A 20,711-nucleotide genomic window follows, 5' to 3' on the forward strand; every position below is an offset into this window, starting at 1 on the left:
ACCTGAGTAGGCGTTTGGTAGCAACCCAATGGGATTGTGTACGCTTGTGCATGAATTGAGACAATTTGTTGACAGCAAAAGCAATGTCTGGTCTTGTGAGAGAAAGGTATTGAAGAGCACCAATGGTACTCCTATATTCCTTTGCATCAGTTGGAGGAGACCCATCATGAAGTTTCAAGGCACATGTAATAGAGAGCAGGGTGGCAGTTTCCTTTGCACCAGCCATGTTCGTGGGTTCAAGGAGATCATGAATGTATTTGTGTTGGGAGAGGGATATACCAATAGTGGTTGAGATGACTTCAACACCTAGAAATAAATGGAGATCACCCAAGTCTTTTAAGGAGAACTGTTCGGAGAGAGCTTGGACAAATGTTGATAGAAATTCTTTGTCATTCCCCGTAAGAATGAGATCATCCACATAGACCAAAAAATAAGTGATAATGCCATTTTGAGAGTAAATGAATAGAGAGGCATCGGCCTTGGAGTTGGTGAAGCCATACTCAAGTAAGAATGACCGGAGAGCATGATACCAAGCCCGAGGTGCTTGCTTGAGTCTATATAGAGCCTTCCGCAGGCGAAAAACATGAGAGGGTTTGGTAGAATCTACAAACCTAGGTGTTTGTTGCATATAGACTTCTTCAGATAAGGTACCATGAAGGAAAGCATTGTTGACATCCAATTGATGAAGAGACCATCCTTGAGCAATAGCCAAACTGAGGACAACACGGATGGTGGTAGGCTTTACTACTGGGTAGAATGTGTCATGGTAATCAAGACCAAGACGCTGATGAAATCCCTTGGCAACGAGGCAGGCTTTATAGCGATCAATGCTTCCATCGGGGTTGTGTTTTATGCGAAATACCCATTTACATACAACAATATTTTGGCGAGGATGAGGAGGCACCAATTCCCACGTGCCATTGTAAATGAGAGCATTAAATTCATTAGACACGGAAGCATGCCAATGAGAATCCCAAATAGCTTGAGAGACACTGGTGGGCTCAAGAGAGGGAGATATAGGGTGTTTGGTGGTGGCATGAAGTTGTTTTGGTTTAAAGATGTTATTTTGAGATCGGGTGGTCATGCGGTGTGTAAGAAAAGAAGGATGTTGGGGAGCTGGTATAGGTGTTGTGGTTGTAGATATGGGGGATGACGGGGAGAGTAAAGTGGTCGGGGAGGACATGGGAGTGGGAGTAGATGACGATTCACACATCAAGCTGGTAGTGCTTGATGATGTAGGGGTAGCAATTCCATTTTCACCTGTGCTCGGGCCGAGGCTTTGGCAATGTTGAGATTGACATCCAAAGTGAGTGGTAAAATAAAATGTGGTGGGGAGGAACTGGGAATCCATTTGAGAGATTGAGGAGGCGGTAATGCGGTTGAGTATGGAGTCAAGAGATTTAAAGGGAAATTGAGTTTCATCAAAAATAACATAGCGTGAAATGAACAATTTCTTTGAGGATGGATCAGGGATAATGAGTACCCAAGGAAAACACAGGGACGAGATTGAGCAACAAGCTTGTGACTGTTGTATGGCCGAAGCCAAGGGTAACATATGCAACCAAATATGTGAAGCTTGGTGTAGTTTGGTTTGGTGTGATGAAGGGCTTCAAATGGAGATTGGAATTAAAGGGTTGGTGTAGGGAGACGATTTATAAGATATGTGGCAGCTTGAAAAGCATAGGACCAGAAGGTAGTGGGAAGTTAGGCATGATGCATGAGAGTAAGACCAGTTTCAACTACAAGGCGATGACGTCTCTCAGCATAGCCATTGTGTTGAGGCGTATGAGGTGGGGTGGTTAAGTGTTCAATGCCATGGGTGGTGAGAAATTCTTTTAATTTTTGATATTCACCACCACCATCTGAGTAAAGTGAACCAATGGTGGTTTGAAAATGATGTTCAGCCAATTTTTAAAATTTTGGGAACAAGAGGAAAACATCTGATTTATTCCAAATGGGATAAATCCAGACATACTTGGTGAAGTGATCAACAAAAATAACATAGTACTTGAAACCGTCAATAGAGAGCATGGGAGCGGAACCCCAAACATCAGTGTAAATTAAATCTAGTGGGCCCTGACTTTTGAGAGTAGAGACATGAAAGGAAAGTTTATGACTTTTATTGCATTGACATGAATCACATAGAGAGGTGGGAATGGAGGTTGAGGTGTGTGGCAAGGATCCTGATTTGAGAAGGAAATGAAGTATACGACGAGACAGGTGACCAAGGTGTTGATGCCAATCTGAGGGGGTTGTACAAATGCTAGCTATTGCACCGGTGGAGCCACGTAAGGAGAAATGGAAAGTGGTAGCTCATAAACATCATCCTTATGCTGCCCGCATGTGCGAATCGCCCCCGTGCGCAGATCCTTCACCAAAAAATAAGATGGAAAAAATTCAATGGAAGCATCATTATTTTTGCAAAACTTTGCAACGGATATGAGATTGCGATTAAGGGAGGGAACACACAAGACATTAGATAATGAAAAATTAGTGGATGAGGAAGGTAGAGTGGTGGAGCCTGTATGTGTAACTGCTAAACCTGACTCATCGCCAATAATTATTTCATCCAGTCCTTCATATTCAGCATGAAGAGAGAGATTGCTTATATCAGAGGTCATATGGTGAGAAGCTGTTGAATCCATTAGCCACCCTTGTGAAGAAGAAGATGCACAATTTGCTATAGGTTCAGATTTATTAGTTTTGCTGAGACGGAAGCAATGCTTAGCCGTATGACCTGGAGTATCACAAAATTGACACACAAGATGTGGAGTTGTATAATTTTGACTCGGTGGATATCCCTGAGATCGCCTTTGGTTAGAGTTGGTATAATTGCCATGGTAGGAGGGGCGACTTTGAGAGGTGGGGTGGCTGTAGCTATTGGTATAGCTATTGTGGTTGGAATTCCCCTTGTTGGATTGATGAAATGATTTACGGGTAACATTTGCGATGACGATGGACACCTCATTGTTGATATCACCTCTTTTAAGAAATTGTTCATATTCAGTGAGCTTATCATGGAGCTCTTCAAAGGTGATGGTGCTCTCTCGGGCACGAATTGCGACGGAGATTTCTTTAAACTCTAGACCGATTCCATTGAGGGTGTGAATTATGAGATCATCTTCATCCAATAGAGCATTGACAAGAGCTAGCTCGTCGGAGATACCCTTCATGAGTTAAAGGTATTCAGCAGCTAACTTTGCCCCTCGTTGTGTGAGGGTGAGTTTTTCCTTGAGGTTCATGACACGCAAATGAGATCTATCTGTATAGAGCCGGGTTTTTGTTATAGAGGATGTAGTGGATGTGTTTATCTAGGTTCTTGTAATATATTTGTGTTCCTTTTTTCAGTAACTGAAAATGGATGGGTGTAGGCATATGGCAGTGGGCTAGGTTGGTAACCGATAGGGGTCTTGCTATTGTTTATTTTGAAACCATAAAAAAATATGTTTTTTGAATGACAAAAAAGTGAACAAAACAAAAAAAAAAAAAAAAAAAAAAAACAAAAAACAAAAACAAAATTGAGAGTCTAGAGATATTGACTACTCTATCTATCGGGTTTAAGAGTTATTGTTTTAACTCTGATTGGAACAGTACTCTCTAACTCTAGATTGGGATAATCGTTTTTTTTTTTTCCCGTAACTAGAAATTCATTAAGATAAAGCCAAGAAATACAAAGCAGATAAATACATAAAACACACAATGCATGGATACGAAGTACCAAGAGCCAAGGATTGGAATATTACCATGTTATTGATATGCCATAAACAACGATCTTCCATACTAGGGTCTGGTCAAAGCCAAAAGTTTTCTTAAAAAACTTGCTATAGAAATAACTACAACTAGACACAAATTCTTCTTTCACGAGGGGGATAGGTAGAGTTGTAATTTGAACAATGCATACAAGACACGGAGTATCACAGTATATATACGGTCCAAAGCATGGTCAATAATCAAAGATTACGGTCGACAGCGTGCCTGATCTATATGCTCCGATACACCTCTTGCAAGTCCTCCTCCAAGGCCCTTCGTGATGCCGGTTCTAGTTAAGCATCTGGCGTCGGTGCTATATTGTGCGTCACCCATTGAGATCCCAAGGATGAAATATGAAAGGGCATCATTGGTGACAATGGTCCCAATGGAAAATGTCATTTCAAAAATTTCTTCGATGAAAACGAAGCCATGTTGCTTAGAGAAACAAATTGATTCTCAAATCTAGTATTGTCAACATGTGAATCAACCGACGAACAGAGCATAAATTCTTCAAATCCGAGAGAGAGGCCAAGAGGAATACATGGAACCACATCAGACTGTCAGGAGCGTTTGGTAGAGCCTTTAATGGTATATCTATCCGACCGTTGGATTCTATTGCAAAGGAAATTATGGAGGTCGTGAAAATGGTGGTTGTGACGGATAAGGGGGAGACAATGACAGAGATGATGGAGGTAGGGATGAGGATGGTGTTGGAAAAGGCGGTGGTGGTGGTGGAGATGGGATGGTGGAGGTAGAGATGAGGATGGTGAAGGCAAGGATGAGGACGGTGGTGGTAGAGGTGGGTGTGGTGGTGATGGGAATGGTGGAGACAAGGTTTGAGGAGGGGGTACTCGGGCCTGTAGTAGAGAAGCAGTGAGACCATTGTCGATGTACATAAGCTGGTCATTAGATTATGGAGTTCATCCATGGCGGTAGAAGCTCTAGCAAAAAAGTCCTTGAGAAATCTGCTACAGATTTGTAAAGCAAATCTACTACATATATGTAGATCTAAGCTCACGCCTCAGATCTGGGCAAAAGAAGCTCCACGTCATCATCTTCCTCTTTCCCACTACCACATCAAATCGGAAGGCTGTAGCAGAAGCCACCTCAGAGCATGGAGAGGGTGCAAGGTCCTCGTTATCTTTGGCGGCGGCATCCTCATCCTCATCTTTGTTGCAACCAAGGCTACCAACAAGGATCATGGCGGAAGGGGTGAAAAAAATCTCACTCACGAAGATGAGAAAGGAAGGAGGTTAAAAACACGTCACTAGGATGGAGAAAACATGCCATTGATATGAATTGTGATAATCTCTCTCTCTCTCTCTCTCTCTCTCTCTCTTCTCTCTTCTATATATGTATATAGGTGGGGGAAAATTTTGGTGGTATGGGAAATAGGATGGAGTTTATGGTGGGGATATATCAATATACCCCCATTCTCACTAGTGTTTTACTATGACTATTTCTATAATTAATGTAAGCGAACATGCCCATGTGGTGCTTGATGTTTGTGATATAAGCAATGTAGAATCAAATTTGACCCAAATTATTTCTCAACGTACACACACACAAATTTGCCTTACAAACACTAATAATAGGGCAAATTGCATTTTGGCCCATTGGGGTTTGATGGTTGGAGTTGGCCTCTTTAAGTGCAAATTGTTAAGCCATAATAGTATAAGATTTGATTTGTCTTAGACCATTACTGAAGCCAAAGGCAAAAAAAAAATGGTGGTAGAGTTAGAAGCAAAGGGTGGAGACAAATATGTATGATATTTGGACCATATACAACCTGAATCAGACTTTTCCTCCTAGATCACTACATTGAGGTCTTGATGAACCAAATAATTCCTTAATAAGGTTTTGTTGTTTGATGGAGAAAAGTGGAAAAAGTAAAAAAGGGGTGGAAAACTGATGTAGGGCCAGCCCAAAGTTGTGGTCCAAGCCCATGAAGTAAAGTCCAAACAACCATACCAAAAAAGAACCAACTCGAGATCATCAAAACCTTGCTAGTGGAGAATCTCTGCAATGCTTTTAAACTACCATAGTGGATTAATGATGTGGAGAGTCCATATTGCATGTCTTTTCAACTACCCTAGTGAAAATATGATGTGGAAGCATAAAAGATGATACAAACTCTTTTAAATTCAAAGTACTTGATGAATTGATAACCACCTACACATATATTTTATTGAAGAACCAAAGTCTTCTCTTGAAAAAAGAATCAATGCATTCAAAAAAGAACCAATGCCTTGAAGTATGAATAAAGATATAAAAGAAAGAACAAGGTGTTGAAGTAATTACCAAGACATAGGAACTATAACCTATGTGATGAAATTTAATATTAGTTTAACCCACTAGATAGTGGATTGTTTCTACCATATCAAGGTTTAACTTTCTTTTGTTTTATATGTAATAGTTTATAAAGAGCAAGAGGATAGTAATAGAAATGGAACTTTGATGAATGGAAATCATTGTTATCCCATTGAATGCATACTTGAACCATGATGAGTTCTCTTAAGAAATCAAATTGAGTTTCACCCATCTTTTAAGAGATTGGGCTTTCAGTCAGTTTAGAAGAGTTGAGTTTTCAACTTTAAAGAGTTGAAGTCACACTTTCCTAAATATCCAACATAGAAGAGCTGATTTTTTTAAGCTATTAGTATTTTCAGATTTGAACCTATGTAAGTCCATTATCTCGATAGTCATTTTATACCATGTTCGCCCAAAATCTCAAAAATTATTATTTCTTAATTTTGAATCATCCCAAACCGAAATTGGAGTAGAGAATTATCCCTAAATTATTGGCCATCGGTCATTCCATCCAAGATTGATTTTATTTACAAAAGCAAGTACTCTCCCAATCTTTAAATTTGAGCAATCCCGTGAGGGAGTTTGCATCATAAACTTGTACTTGTTTTCCACAAACTACCAAAATATGAATGTTTGGATAAATTTGGCGGGAAACTTACCGGACCAGGTCATTTGTTGGTGTGACACTTGACTTTTCTCACCCCCACTCACTTCCAATTTTGGTATGATTCATGAAAAAATTGTTGTGTCTATTACTTTTTTCCTCATATTTATGCTTTTTCCCATAGAATTTCACCCCACCTCCATATCCTTGCTTTTCCACAGAATCCCACACTACTAAAAATTACATATTCCATTATTTTATTTCTTTCACTTTCTTTGTTAACTCAACCCATAACATGTGGGACCCATCATTTCAAGTTTCCCCTAATTTTGTTATCATTCAAACATAAATTTGCCTTACAAACATTAATCATAGAGCAAATTTCTTCTTGGGCCAGCCAGATTTGATGGTCGGACTCTTGGATGGTCCACTTATAATTTGAATGATATTTTGGATCCAATCCAATATAAAGCAAGCTTCCGTTTGAGATCACTAGTTCACTACCTTGAGGTATTGACGAATCAAATTATTTCTTAATAAGGTCTCGTTTGTTTGACAGAGAAAAGAGGATAATGTAAAAAGGGTTGAGAAATTTGTACTTGTTTCCCACAAACTACCACATATATGAGTGTTTGGACAAGTTAAGTGGGAAACTTACCGGGCAAGGTCATTTAATGTGATAATTATTGTCTACTGGTGCAGTAGTGTAGTACTTGACTTTTCTCACCCCACTCACTTCTAATTTTGATAGGACTTCATGCAAAAAAAATTTTTGTGTCTATCGCCTCCTCCTCATATATATATATATATATATTTCCTATAAAATTATACCTCACTTCTATTTCATTGCTTTTCTATATAATCTCACACTACTAAAAATTACTTATTATATTATTTCATTTCTTTTACTTTCTTTGTCAATCAAACTCACAACATGTCGAACCCACCCTTACAAGTTTCCCACTACTTTTTATCCTTCAAACAATTGGGGCCCAAATTATAAACACAAATTTGCTTATTTTATATCTGATCCTACTCGAACCGGATCTTCCTTTTGCGATCACTAGTTCAATTAAGCATGTCAAATCGAAATTGAAAATCGAATCCAGTTCCGAACTGAATACTCGGAACCAAATCCAACCCATTATAATATGATTAAATCCTGTATTTGAAATAAGTATTTATAATTCGGTTGGGTGCAGATCTGGATTTATGCCAATGACCGACGGTTCTAACCGAAATCGAACTGAATAACTTAATGTCATTTTTTCTTCTTCAACTAAAAACTTGACATAACTTATATGAAAACCCGAAATAATCAATCACCTAAATGATAAATCATCTAATAGAGTTTCAATTATAGTCCAACTCTAAAACCCCTTGTCTGTCAATTATCATTTATGTGATTGATTGATTAGGATCATTAATGGTATTTAGTTTCAATTACCTAAATGATAAATCATCTAATAGAGTTTCAAGTAGTGAACTTAACGATATTAAAAGTTCAACAGATGATCAATTGCTCAGGATCATTAGTGGATGTTAACGACATGAAAACATGTCCATTGATAGCTCATGATTTTTTGTTCATTCTTTTGTTGGGGAAGATCAATAACTTAGTGAATGAGCATTTATATTTTGTCTTATGAATAGCAATTGTATAACAAAATCGAATTTGAAACTGGATACTAGAACCAAATAAGAACCGGATACAAAACATGAGAAGGAACCAGAACCGGACCGATTGACTAGGGGGTGTTTGGTTCAGTAAATCTTTGGGATGACATTCTTTAGAATGATAATTCTTAATTTTTTGAGTTGTTTAGTTCCACTAGGTGAGCATCCTACTTCCCATGAATGACCATATTACAAATGATGTGTTCCAAATCTGAGTTTACCTCAACACTTAAATTCAGATTTGAACAATATTTTTACCACCTAGTATAAAAGGAGAAAGCGGAAAGACGTTCTCTATAAAAGCTAATATCTCAACAGAAATATGTACTAGCCTTAAGGCAACCAAACGATTTTTCAAAAAGAACACATAATTCAATATCTATCAAAAGATTGACATTCATATCCGAAATATACACCATTTGATTTACCGAACCAAACACCCCTTAAGTTCAATGCCTTGAATTCTTAACGAACCAAGCTCTCTCTCCCGTGTGTGTGTCTGGCAACAGCAATGGCGTTGCTGCCATTACCCACTCACAAGGATCCATTCTTCCAATCCCAAAATGCAAGCCTTCCCAGCTCTCACGTCCTCTACAGCCTGAAACCCCTGTTTCTACAGCACAAAAACCTCAGATTCTCTCAGAACCTTTTCACCATTTCTGCCTTCAAGAATCTCTCCCCATTTTCGCAGCCTAAAACCTTTTCCAAGGTTCCTCCCTCGCGTTCTGAGACCCTAAAGGTTCACCCAGCTTTGCTTCAGTTCGCTGCCTCTGCTATAATCTTCGTGGGGTTTGCTGCCAGGGCTTGTGCGGGTAACCCTGGCCAGATTCCCACCGTAACAGCTACAGTTTCCACGGCAGTGCAAGAGGAGAAAATTGGAGAAAAAGCCCATGTGGGGAACGACTCAGTTGAGTCAAATTCAGGTTTGAATCTTCTGGTCTTGTTGTATCAGGTGCTAATTTGTTTGTTTTTGGTTTTCAGCATTTTCTCAATGGATTTTTACTGTTATGATAATGATATAAAGTAGATTTATTTTCTTGGGGTGAATTGGATGCTTTTAATTTTAATTTATGAGCTTGGGAGAAAGATACCAACAATTTAACTGGGTCTTCTTTTGTCTTTCGTGTTAGTTTGTTGGTTTCATTTGGCTCTCATCACTTGTTGAACATTGCTTTTACTGTTATAATGAGCTAAAGTGGATCCTTTGCTTGGGTGTGCATTGGTTAAACTTCTACCTTTTATTTATTTATTTATTTAAATTTTCAATTTCCATTAGTTTTGAAATGTTTGACTTTGAAGGGTAAGGTTCTGATTAAACTCGGTGTGGAATTTTGAACTAGATTCTTTTACCACAGATAACCATGGTGTGGGGAAATCTGATGTTCTGGGAAACATACAAGACGAGAAGTTGAAAGCCGCATTAGAAAGTTGGAAGTCTAAGACATATGCATTGACTGTCCCTCTAAGAGTGGTTGCTCTGCGTGGCTCTGTTCCTCCTTCCTGGCTCAAGGTTGGTGCTCAATCTCTCTGAAATCATTGTTTCAACAATTAACATAAAAAATTCTGTTTGCTTTGGTGTTTTTCATGACATTTGGCCAAAATAAGAAGATGGTCTGAAATGGCTGGAGCTGGACAAAGACAGAAACAACAGGATTAAACTTTTTCTTAACTGAAGCATTTCAAGAAGTCCAATGCCTTGGTTTACTAAACCAAGTGAAAATTTTCATCATCTTTTTCTGAAACAAAATGATATTTATAATAAAATCCAGAACTTGTCTTTAGTGATTCTCACCAAGTTACCATATAGGTCAGAAATTTTATTATAATCTTTTTGATTTTTCTGAAACTAGATAATGTGTTCTAGCATCAACACTAGGAATGGTGGAACAGTATTTGTGGAACAAACTGTGGTAATTGGCATCGGGTTTTACTTGACTTATCTACCATGTTGGTTTCAGTATTTGTAGCATGTTTTTCTTTATTATTTCTGTCATGCAGGAATTTATGCGAGCACAAGGGAGAAGATCAAATTTACGTTTGGAGTTCCGTGGTAATCTTGTGGATATATTTTCTGATCTCTCTGTGGCTTCGACTAAAGGAAACCTTGAGCTAAAATCTGCCATGGCAGCTGATATCATTACTGTTGGTGATTCCTGGCTCAGTTTGGCCATTAAAAAGGGTTTAATTGAACCAATAAAAGACATAGAAGGTCAAGATTGTTTTAAGTGTTTAAGTGACAAATGGAAGGTGAAGATCCTAATTCATATCTGGTTCAAAGTTCTAATCTGTCACATTTTTCATTTCTTGCATATTTTATTGGTAGATTATGCACCCCTCTGATGTTACAAATGACAAACAATAGATATCATATGCCCTCCAATAATTGCATATTTAGCATGGTAGGCTAATAAACCTTTTGTATACTTTAGATATCATCTTCATTGGACTACATGTCCTTGAAATTGCTAGCGAGTTCAGTTGGTAAGGACTTGTGCTGGTTGGAGCTTTATGTCTGGGAATGAATCATGCTTTACCCTTTGCATAGCATGCACCTTTCTTGTGCAGCATGCACTCCTTTCTCTCTCTCTCTCTCTCTCTCTCTCTCTCTCTTTGTGGCTTGCACAATAAAGAAACATAGATAGAAGTGTTTCTGAGCCAGAAGTTTTTTTTTTTTTTTTTTTTTTGGGGGGGGTGGGTGTCTTGGGGAGTACTCTTTCAAAGAAGAAACTTGTTTGGTAACACTGATTAAGAAGTGTTTCTTAATCAAATACCGTTCTCCTTTAAATGGTGTCAAGAAGCCAAGCATACTTGGATATTCAGAGTCTACTACATAGTATTTGCCTACCATAAATTACAGTAAAAAAATTGCCTTTGTATATGTTGGGGCAAAGAAGAAATCTCAAATGTGGATTCTCTAGTGCTGAAGCAAAAACCCGAAAATCATTCACAGTGCCCTCTCAACCATAATTACTAACCTGAATTTCATGTTGAATGAACATGCACACACCACATTTTGGGTTGACACTTATTTTTGTCTTCTATATGGGAGTTGCTTTACCCTAGGTACTGATGTACTTACATGTGAGCTGTCGATAGCACCGGCACAATCCTAATATGTAATTAGTATAGGAATGAAAACAAGTTAAGTATAGAGAGGAAAAAGCCTTAAAAATCTTAGCAGAAAATATATTCGAGATTACCTTGAGATATTGGAAGTACTTGGTGTTTTCGACAATCTTAGCTGGATTCTGTTGGAGGTTTGATAATATCTCTTGCCAGCTTCATGAAAGCCTTCAATAATATCCTAAAGTACCAGCTTATGGTTTCCCCTGAGTTCTGGAAACTTTCTGCCACAAATTTGTTTATAGTCATGAAGGTTACAATTTGTTCGTTGACTATGTTCTAATGACTATGTTCCAACCACTCACGTTATCCATCTGGCAAATTATCACTACTGTCTACTACTTTCAACACATTCATGGTGTAAAATTGAAACAAATGAAGGTTTTTGGAACAACACAATAGTGAAACCCAACTCGTACTCAAATCTGGTAAACATAATAGAAATCCACATGGTGTATAAAACAGTAATCTGTATAAAACATTAAACAATATTCATCCATAGTCATCCATTAGAAATACTAAAAGATAATCATTCACGTTACTGGACAAAATACCCTTAAAATACAGTCATCCATCCAAAGCACTAAAAGAAAGAAAAAAAAGGGAAAACACCATATGGATTCGGGTTTACAAGAAACCCACACAATACACAAACTGTCAAGCCTTCTAGAAGCAACTGCTTTCTTTCTGTGGGACAATGCATGGATGCCTCTTTCCAGTTCTAGTTTTCCATAATCCATTTCGCTGCCTTCTTATGCATGTCATCCTAATCTCAGTGAGGATGCTTAGCACATTCATACATTTACCGATTGAGTATGGGCAGATGTGGCAGAGGTACTATTGAGCCTTTCTGTCATATTTCGAGACACGTCTGCATTGACCTGCAAGGCCATGGAGAACTTTGAGATCTTTCTCCTTTTCTTGGCATTCAGGGTCCTATCATGCTACTGGGTTTCAGTTTGGGGGTTCTCTGCTGGCTTCCCTCCATCAATATCATCAAACCATCAGAAGTGGGAAGGCATGATCAGACCTGTAAGACCAACGTCATGTGTCCTCATCTGTGTTTGGAAGTTCCGCTGTGTTTTCAAATGCATTATCTAAGGCACTTTCAAATTACAATTTTAGTAGAGCTACCCTGATGTGCCTAACCATGCACCATCATCGTCAACATTGCAAGTTCTGGTCAAAGAGTTCCAACCGATGCCAGAGGTCTCCAAGAGTTATGTAATCTTGCTTTATTTTGTTCATTTGTTCTGTAACTGCACCATGGTATATCTATGACCAGTTTTTTTCCTCAAACTGAGTTTTAATGTTTTTCCACTCAGCCTTATTGAATGTACTATGAGTCCAGTTTCCCTTCTTCACCTCATCTACCATTAACGTGCCATATATGTCAACCTTAGACCTTGCCCACTTCGCATCCTCAATGTTGGTTTGTGAACTGCTAATCATTTCTTCCAAACCTGATACTGACAGAAATATTAGTTAATTTTCTCAATATGGGTGCAACAGGAATTGCCACTAAATTGTAGTTATAATCCAAGGGATGTGATAAAGAAGAAAGTGATGCCAGTCACACGCACATGATGGAACCATTTTAGGCTGCCACATGTAAAATTTCATCCTCAGTGCAATACCCATCTAGAATGGCCACCTTCTAAGTCAGCAAAATCAGAGAAAAATCCATGGGGACCAGTGATGCAGATCATAGAAAGATTTAGAGAATATTCTAGAAAATCTAGAGGAGATTTGAGTGGGGAATATTTTGTTAAAGATATTCCAGCTGCTATGGCGATTGTGGGTTTCACTTTGTGGCTTCTTACTTTCTATTTTGTAGAGTTGGATAGATATGTTACAATCTAGCCATAGTTTTATATTTTATAATACTTAAGATAATTCTATTTTGAAGGAAGACTTAAGTTGTAAAGGATCCCCTTACCATACTAGAGGTTTCCTATTTTGTTGGTTTCTATGAAATTGCAAAAAAAAAAAAAAAAAAAAAAAAAGGAGAAGGTGGCTTAGACCTTCTAATGATTGGAAAAAAGTGAGTTTTGGCTTCAGCCTTGTTGGTGCAGTACTGCAGTGGTGATGTTGTCCTTTTCAGCTGCAGTTCCGGCCCTTTTGGTGGTAATTCCATAAGCCTAATTGGTAGTGATTCCAATCACCCTACTGTAGTGATTCAATAGTGACTCGATAGCTTAGGTATGGTGGTGATTCCATTCTCGCAGGCCATGTGCTGTAGCCTTGGTCATATCTTTTCTTCTTTCTTATTTCATATGTTAAAAAAAGAAAAAGAAAAAAGAAAAGCAAAAGAGAGTTGATAAAATTTCCATTATCAATTTATGTTTATCCCATATTATGATCCTGTTCCAATGGAACTGTTGTTGGCTTTACTGGTTTGAGATCAATTCTGCATTAACCAGGGTATAACTGCGAAAGAACTGTGCGGCGGGTAAACATTGCCTCATTAGGGAAATGGTTATGGGGATTAGGAGAGGAGAGTCGGGCAGGTTTTATGGAAGCAAGTGATATAATGCTACCCTGAAACCCTAATTCTAAATAAGACTAGAGCAGAATCTGCAATGGAATTTTTTAGGAACAGAAATAGGACAAAACAGATGTAGAGAGTAAGTGTAAACAGTTTTTTTTTTATCAGCCAAAAGAGAAACATTCATTAGCCATAGTTATGTACATTGTACACCATATCCATCTTATATATAGATTGTATATATAAAGAAATTTAACACCATAGTAAGTGTAAACAGTTGATAATAAAGAAATAACACTGAAACAGAAACAGAATAGATGTAAGGAATTTCCAGGACAGTAAAACAGATTTTAAGGTTTTCAGAAAGAAATTCTATTACTTATAATCCACAAGTCCAAATCCTGTGAAACTCTAGTTGAGTTCTCACAGGGTTCAAAGTAACTGTTTGAAATAAAAAAAATTAGAAATCTCTGGTCTTCTAGAGGTTGCAATTGGATCAGCTGAAGAAATAAAATGAAACTGAGTAATGAACTAATGATTAACAGTGATATGTAAGGGCTTTCAAACTGGTATTCAGCACTCAGATATATTAGAACAGATCAGAAGAAACACGATTACAGAATAAGAAGGTTCAAGACAGAATATGAGAATAGGCTGATTCTAAACAGAAACAGTGGCAGATTTTTAGCCAAAAGAGAGCAACGAGAATATAGCTTAGGAACTCAGAATTCTGAACTGTTTTGTAGCACTTTGGTATTGATTAATAAGAACAGAGAGGTTGAAGGAAATAAAAGAAGATGTTTGCAGGAATCAGCTCATGAATAAGCTTAGGAATTTACCTCGAAACTGAACCATAAATTCAGTGTTTTAGCAGCGAATAGCAGCTTTCCTTCATAAAAAATCATATGCCTCCCATGGGTCAAGAAAAATCCATGGAGAGTATGATAGAGACAATCCCATTGGGCAATATCAGTTATGAGGCCCTCTGATAGTTTAATATTGAATTTAAAGACATATAATTTGCACAGATACATGGCTGAGAGGGATAAAGCAGTTCGCCTATTACAATACATTTACATTCAAGATAATCCTTCAAAACAATTGCAAGGAACCGAAATTTAATGCAGTCGACTGGATTAGACAACAAATATCATTCTATTATTCCAATAAAACATGATATATCATCTGCAGAAACAAACCCAAATATTGAAGAGAAAAATAACAGAAAATCAGGAATAAGATTGAGGGGTTGAAGACCTTTACCTGAAAGTATGGAAGATCACGCGAGTGGGTTTGGAAAACAAGATTCCGGCGACTGGATTTGGGATAGTGAGCAATCCCAAATCTTTTGATGCTTAGGTTTTGAGAGAAATGTGCTGCTGGGAAGACGCCTGCTGTTCAGAAGATGTTGCCTGCTTTCGGGAAGATGACTCTCATGAGGTGTCGGCTTCGACCTTTCCTTGTTTTTTTGTTTTTGGCAAATGTGTTCGGAGAACACAAAAACATATTTCATTTTGTTTCTCTATTTCTATTCCCTGAGGCCAGTTTATTCCCAAAGAACACAAAAATGAACCGGTGTGTCCAAATAGTTTTTTGGGGGTTTTTTTTTTTCCGGTGAAGAAAAGAGCATGAGAAATGTTTCCAAACAGAGTCTACATGTCTTTCACTTAGGAACATCATTTGAATTAAAAAATCCAATCAGGAAATTGTCAGTGCTATATTGTCAGTTGTTTATATGAATACTTGTCCGTACTGATGCTAATGAAAATGAACTACATCTTATGACATTTCTGCTGAATCTGGTTCTTTAGTTAATGTGACATTTGCAATATATGTAGCATTTTTGTTCCTATCATTTTGCTAAAATTATCTCAGGTTTATTTACGCAGGAACAATAATGGAGAGTTATATTCTCGAGGGGAAATTTGGGCAGTTCCTTACCGGTGGGGAAGCATGGTGATAGCATACAAGAAAAGCAAATTTCAAAAGCATAATCTGGCACCGATAGAGGTAAATTACCTGTAAAGCACAAAGTAAGCCTTTCTACTTGCAATTTTGAGGAAAGATTTTGATTTCTTTGAATAGGATGTGATAGCAATATAGCAATCATGGCTGATAATTCCAATAAAATCTCTAGCTCCTCATTTCTCTCTACCATGCCTTCTACGTTTTAAGGAAATAATTGCAACGTTGCGATAACTAACTCCCATAAGCCTCTTCCGGCTATGAACAAATTAACAAAAAATTCCAACTCATCAACTGTATGTTAAGGAATCCCAGCTGGAAGAAAACTTACTCCTTACTACCCCATCAAATTCTCTACAAGCTAAAGCCCAGTCAATTAAATACCGAGCAGTATCGGCACAACTCCTGCCGCAAATTCAAGAATTGTCTTTAAGCACCCTTCTAATTTCTTCTTCCACAATCCTCAAATAAAAGCTTGTGGTATTGAATTCCACAAAACACAAACTCCAATGGATTCTTTGGCTGCTGATATATAATTTGATTTCTAGGACATGTTACTGTACACCAGACATATTACCAGAAATATCCACACTTCACTGCCAAATTGGTGTATAGCAAGAGGTGTGCTGCCGATGATGTGGATCCGGGTTCCAAAAAGTGGAATCGGCACTTAACTAATTAAAAGCTAAACACAACCTTACACTGGCAATTTTGTAAATAATCTGAAAAGAATGGCAGTATCGTAATTATTGGGACTTAAATAAGAAGAAGAAAAAGGTAGTTTTGACTTAAGAGTGTGCAATGTATGCCAAATATGGATCGAAGAGGATAAAAGAAGAGGAAAGGGGAAAAAAATGGGAAGAAGGAACAAAATAAGGATACAGGAATCGTGAGAAGAGAAGGGGGGGTGGGAAGGAGATATCTTCCTCACAATCAGTGAAGAACCAGGGAAGGGAAATCGATGACAGGCCTTGGAATCAGATTCAAACGACACTGAAATTCCAAGATTAAGAATCGCCCACACCTATGGAACTGAACCAGCAGCAACAAATCCCGGATTTAAGTGCAGGTCGGGTTACATGCTTCTGGCACTGAGAGCAGCGGTAGTTGCAGTCCTGCGATTCACAGAAGAAAGCTATTTCAGGTATGATATTCTGGGGTTCATATCGCCTATGGGAGCCCTACCCTTGATCCAAGCTACCAGGCCTGACCGATTGCTCCTCTAGCAAGATTTGCAAACCCTTTTCTGTTGGTAGGGAAACAGTTGCAGGAAATAAAGAGCAGAAGAGGATAAGAGAAGGAAGAAGAGGAAGAGAAGATGGGTATCACTGGAAAAAGAAGACAAGGGAGAGAGAAACACAAGGGCCAGCAGGCCATGCCACACCCACCAGGGTAGAAACTCCACTCGAAAATTTCTTTCAATTCCAAATTTACAGCGATTTAAAGAACTCATTACTTAAAATTGGAAAGCAATTAAAAGATAGAAACTTATCTAAAATAAACACTAACTAATTGCAAAGGAAACCCTACATATCTACTTCTAAAACAATTTAGAAAATCAAATAAACTGAGATTGCTTCCCCTCTTATCAACTACCAACCCTTGCCAGACCAGAAAATCAGTTTGGGTTGGTTGTGTCTTGGCTTAGGCCTCCATAGTCGGTCAGTTCGGTCCAGCCAAGCCAAGGCATCTGCATCAGCCGTATTCTCTTCACATAAACAGAAGTAGCACCTGTTAGCTAGGTGTCATTCGTTGTTTGTAAACTGTTACAATGTTTAGTCCGACATCCAGGCAAACATGCCTACTCTTGTTGTGGTCTTTGTCTTCCAAACCATGCTAATCACCACTAATCTTCCCTCTTCCTCTTCAACAATCTCCTTAGTACGAGGCTGTTATAGGAGGCTACTAAAACAGCCCCAAGAACCCCAATCCAAACCCTTGTATCGTCCTTCCCCAACTGAACATTTGAGCTGTACAAAAGTTAGGTGGAATCTATCAAAGTCCCTGATTTTGAGATCAAACTACATGAAACACGACTGAACTTGCTCTTGCATTACCAGGTCTCTTGTGATGTGGAATTCATCTCTCGCATGGTCTGTTGAAATCTAATTTAATATGCCTTCCTGCATAACCTTTAAACGATGTTTCTTGGTTGTATGCATGATATGAGTGCAAGTAAATTCTAATATGTCCACAGAAAAGAATAAATTGGGTGTAATAAAGTTCCTAATGAATGGAGATGATTTTTTTTTTTTTGGGTCTATGGTCCATAATGAACTTATGTAGTTGAGGCGGAGGAAAGATAGAGATTCTGTCTGTGAGTTCCAACAGCCAGTGATTTGGTTGTCTTTCTCATATTGGAGCATGTATGGACACCAGAAATAAAATACTTCTTCCAAACTTTCCAGACCTTCAGACCTCCATCATAAGGTCTTTTTTTCCCCCCCACTGTACTGCCTGGTGCTCGGACATTTTCTCTACCTCCTTCTTACACTGAAAAAGCAAATTCACCTTGCATCCTTGAACCGATAACTATCTTTTGAGCGGAGGACGCTCTTCCATATAGATGTTGAGAAGGGACAAGCAAAGAATAAGTGGTTGAGGTCTTCAATTCCATTCCAATAGAGACAACAGGATGGAGGAACCTGAATATGTCGGTAGATAAGGAATGATTGAGTAGGAAGACAGTAGGAGATAGCGCGCCAAGTAGTGAAATTGTGGCAAGGAATGTGGCCTTTAAACCAGATGATGTTATGCCATGGAACAAAGGGGCTTGAGGATCGAACGAAATCCCAAACAAAGGCAGGGGAGAAAGAACTAGAAAGAGAGCGGAGCCAAGTGATCTTGTCATCTCTATCATGGTGGCCAGGAGGAGGGGGAGGTGGGGAGGTAGGGAGGACTAGATGTCAAGTAAGTGGGGGTAGGAGTTGGAGGGAGGAGACTGAGTCGCCAGAGATAATAGAGGAGACTATGGCTGATCTACTCAGCCCAGTGGAGTAGATGATCCTAGGACTAAGAATGGAGAGGAGCACACCTGAGAGACGCCAGGGATTAAGCACACCTGCTACTGCTTTTATTAATCTTCTACTGCTGTTTTTGCGTGTTCTACTGATATGAATTATTATTTTTTTGGGGCAAATTGTAATGCCTCGGCCCCCATTAACCTTGCACAATATTGTCCTCTTTGGCCTATGAGCCTCAAGGCTTTAAAACTCGTTGTGCCATGTTAAGGAGGCTAGAGATTATTAACTAGCCCAGCAATCTCTCCCTAGGCAATGTGGGACTAAAGTTTGTACACCTCACCGATCTCTCAAACCCCTTGGTACTTGCCGTATTCTTGGTGGGGACACCTCACCGATCTCCCAGGTGGGTCCGGTACTTACAGTATTCTTGAGTCTTACAAACTTTCTCCCTTTCGGCACAACATCCCCGCTGTGGCCCCATATGTTGTCAGGGTCTACTCTGATACCGATTGTAACGCCCCGACTCCATTAACCTTGCACAATATTGTCCTCTTTGGCCCATGGGCTCAAGGCTTTAAAACGCGTTGTGCCATGTTAAGAAAGTTAGAGGTTATTAACTAGCCTAGTAATCTCTCCTTAGGCGATGTGGGACTAAAGTTTGCACACCCTCATCGATCTCCCAAACCCCCTGGTACTTGCCGTATTCTTGGTGGGGACACCTCACCAATCTCTCAGGCGGGTCCGGTACTTACCGTATTCTTGGGTCTCACACAAATTCTAGTGTATTTTTTTTTTTTTGGTGAATAAATAATTTATTACCAAAGGAGAAGAAAATACATACTACCCTAAAAAGGGGTGGGGGAAGGGAAAGAAACCAAACACCATAATTCTCAGGGGCAATCATGATTCCTGATTATAGAGCTTGGAAGCTCCCATGCAGCAACAATGTAACAATTTCTTTGGGAAGGGGAACAGTTGGAAGAAACTTTTGAAATCTTTGCTTTGATATAAAAGAAGATGGAGCTCCAAATCTTTCATAACGGCGAGGGTTGGAGGTCCATTTCATATGATTTCTCTCTATCCAGATTTGATTGATAGTTGCACAGAAGGCAAGTGTTCCCACATAAATGGTCTTCCCTTGAAATGTCATATCTATCTAGATCCACTCCCTTTGAAGAAGAAGAATTCTTCGATTAACCGGCTAGCATTTGGAGAGAACAAACTTCCATATAGAGGAGACGAGGCAAGCAAAGAAGAGATGGTCAATGTCGTCAGGATCTGAACCACAAGATAGCATAATGGGGAGACCTGGATCCTTCTTTGGACGAGGAAGGCTTGCGTAGGGAGGCATTTCATGAAGACTCTCCAAGCTGTGAAACTTTGCCGAGGGATATGATGCTTGAACCAAATGAGCTTGTGCCAGGGGGAGGAGGGCTCATGAGATCTGATAAAGTCCCAAGCAGACTTTGCACTGAATAGGCCATTCGGGGCATGATTCCAAAGAATAGTATCAAGCCTCCTGAGACCAGCGTTGGGGATGACAGGCAAAGAATTCCAAATTTCAGCAATTTAATCAGAGGCAGGGGGCAGGTGTGAGGGTAGCGGGCCTCGGATCGGAGATATCCCCGTCAGGGGGAAGGTCTCCGGGATTCGGGCCTTCTCTCCTCTCTCTTGATATCATTTGGTCGATAAGGTGGGGAGTGCTTACATGTGTGCTTCTGCGGGCGCCGCACCTTAGTATCACCGCTCGGAAATACGTGGAGGCCTATTTCGTAGGTGGACCAGGTTCGTCATAAAGACGGGGTTTGATGATGGTCCAATGTGGGGGATT

The 20,711-nt window shown here is 39.1% G+C and overlaps 1 protein-coding gene across 4 annotated transcripts in view; it reads left to right on the top strand.

Annotated features, from left to right (window-relative positions):
* Nucleotides 1-8,785: 8,785 nt before the first annotated feature.
* LOC122082445 (spermidine-binding periplasmic protein SpuE) overlaps nucleotides 8,786-20,711 on the top strand; it is a 35,713-nt gene continuing 23,787 nt past the window's right edge. The window contains exons 1-4 of one of the 4 annotated variants that reach the window (XM_042650012.1): nucleotides 8,786-9,264; nucleotides 9,682-9,851; nucleotides 10,340-10,588; nucleotides 15,828-15,962. In XM_042650012.1, the coding sequence (XP_042505946.1) occupies nucleotides 8,853-9,264; nucleotides 9,682-9,851; nucleotides 10,340-10,588; nucleotides 15,828-15,962 (966 nt within the window). In that variant the 5' untranslated portion in view covers nucleotides 8,786-8,852. The remainder of the gene's footprint in view (nucleotides 9,265-9,681; nucleotides 9,852-10,339; nucleotides 10,589-15,827; nucleotides 15,963-20,711) is intronic. The other 3 variants (XM_042650008.1, XM_042650009.1, XM_042650010.1) reach the window with 3 other exon arrangements.

This window comes from Macadamia integrifolia, chromosome 6 (assembly GCF_013358625.1).
Source record: "Macadamia integrifolia cultivar HAES 741 chromosome 6, SCU_Mint_v3, whole genome shotgun sequence".
Classification (NCBI taxonomy): Eukaryota; Viridiplantae; Streptophyta; class Magnoliopsida; order Proteales; family Proteaceae; genus Macadamia; species Macadamia integrifolia.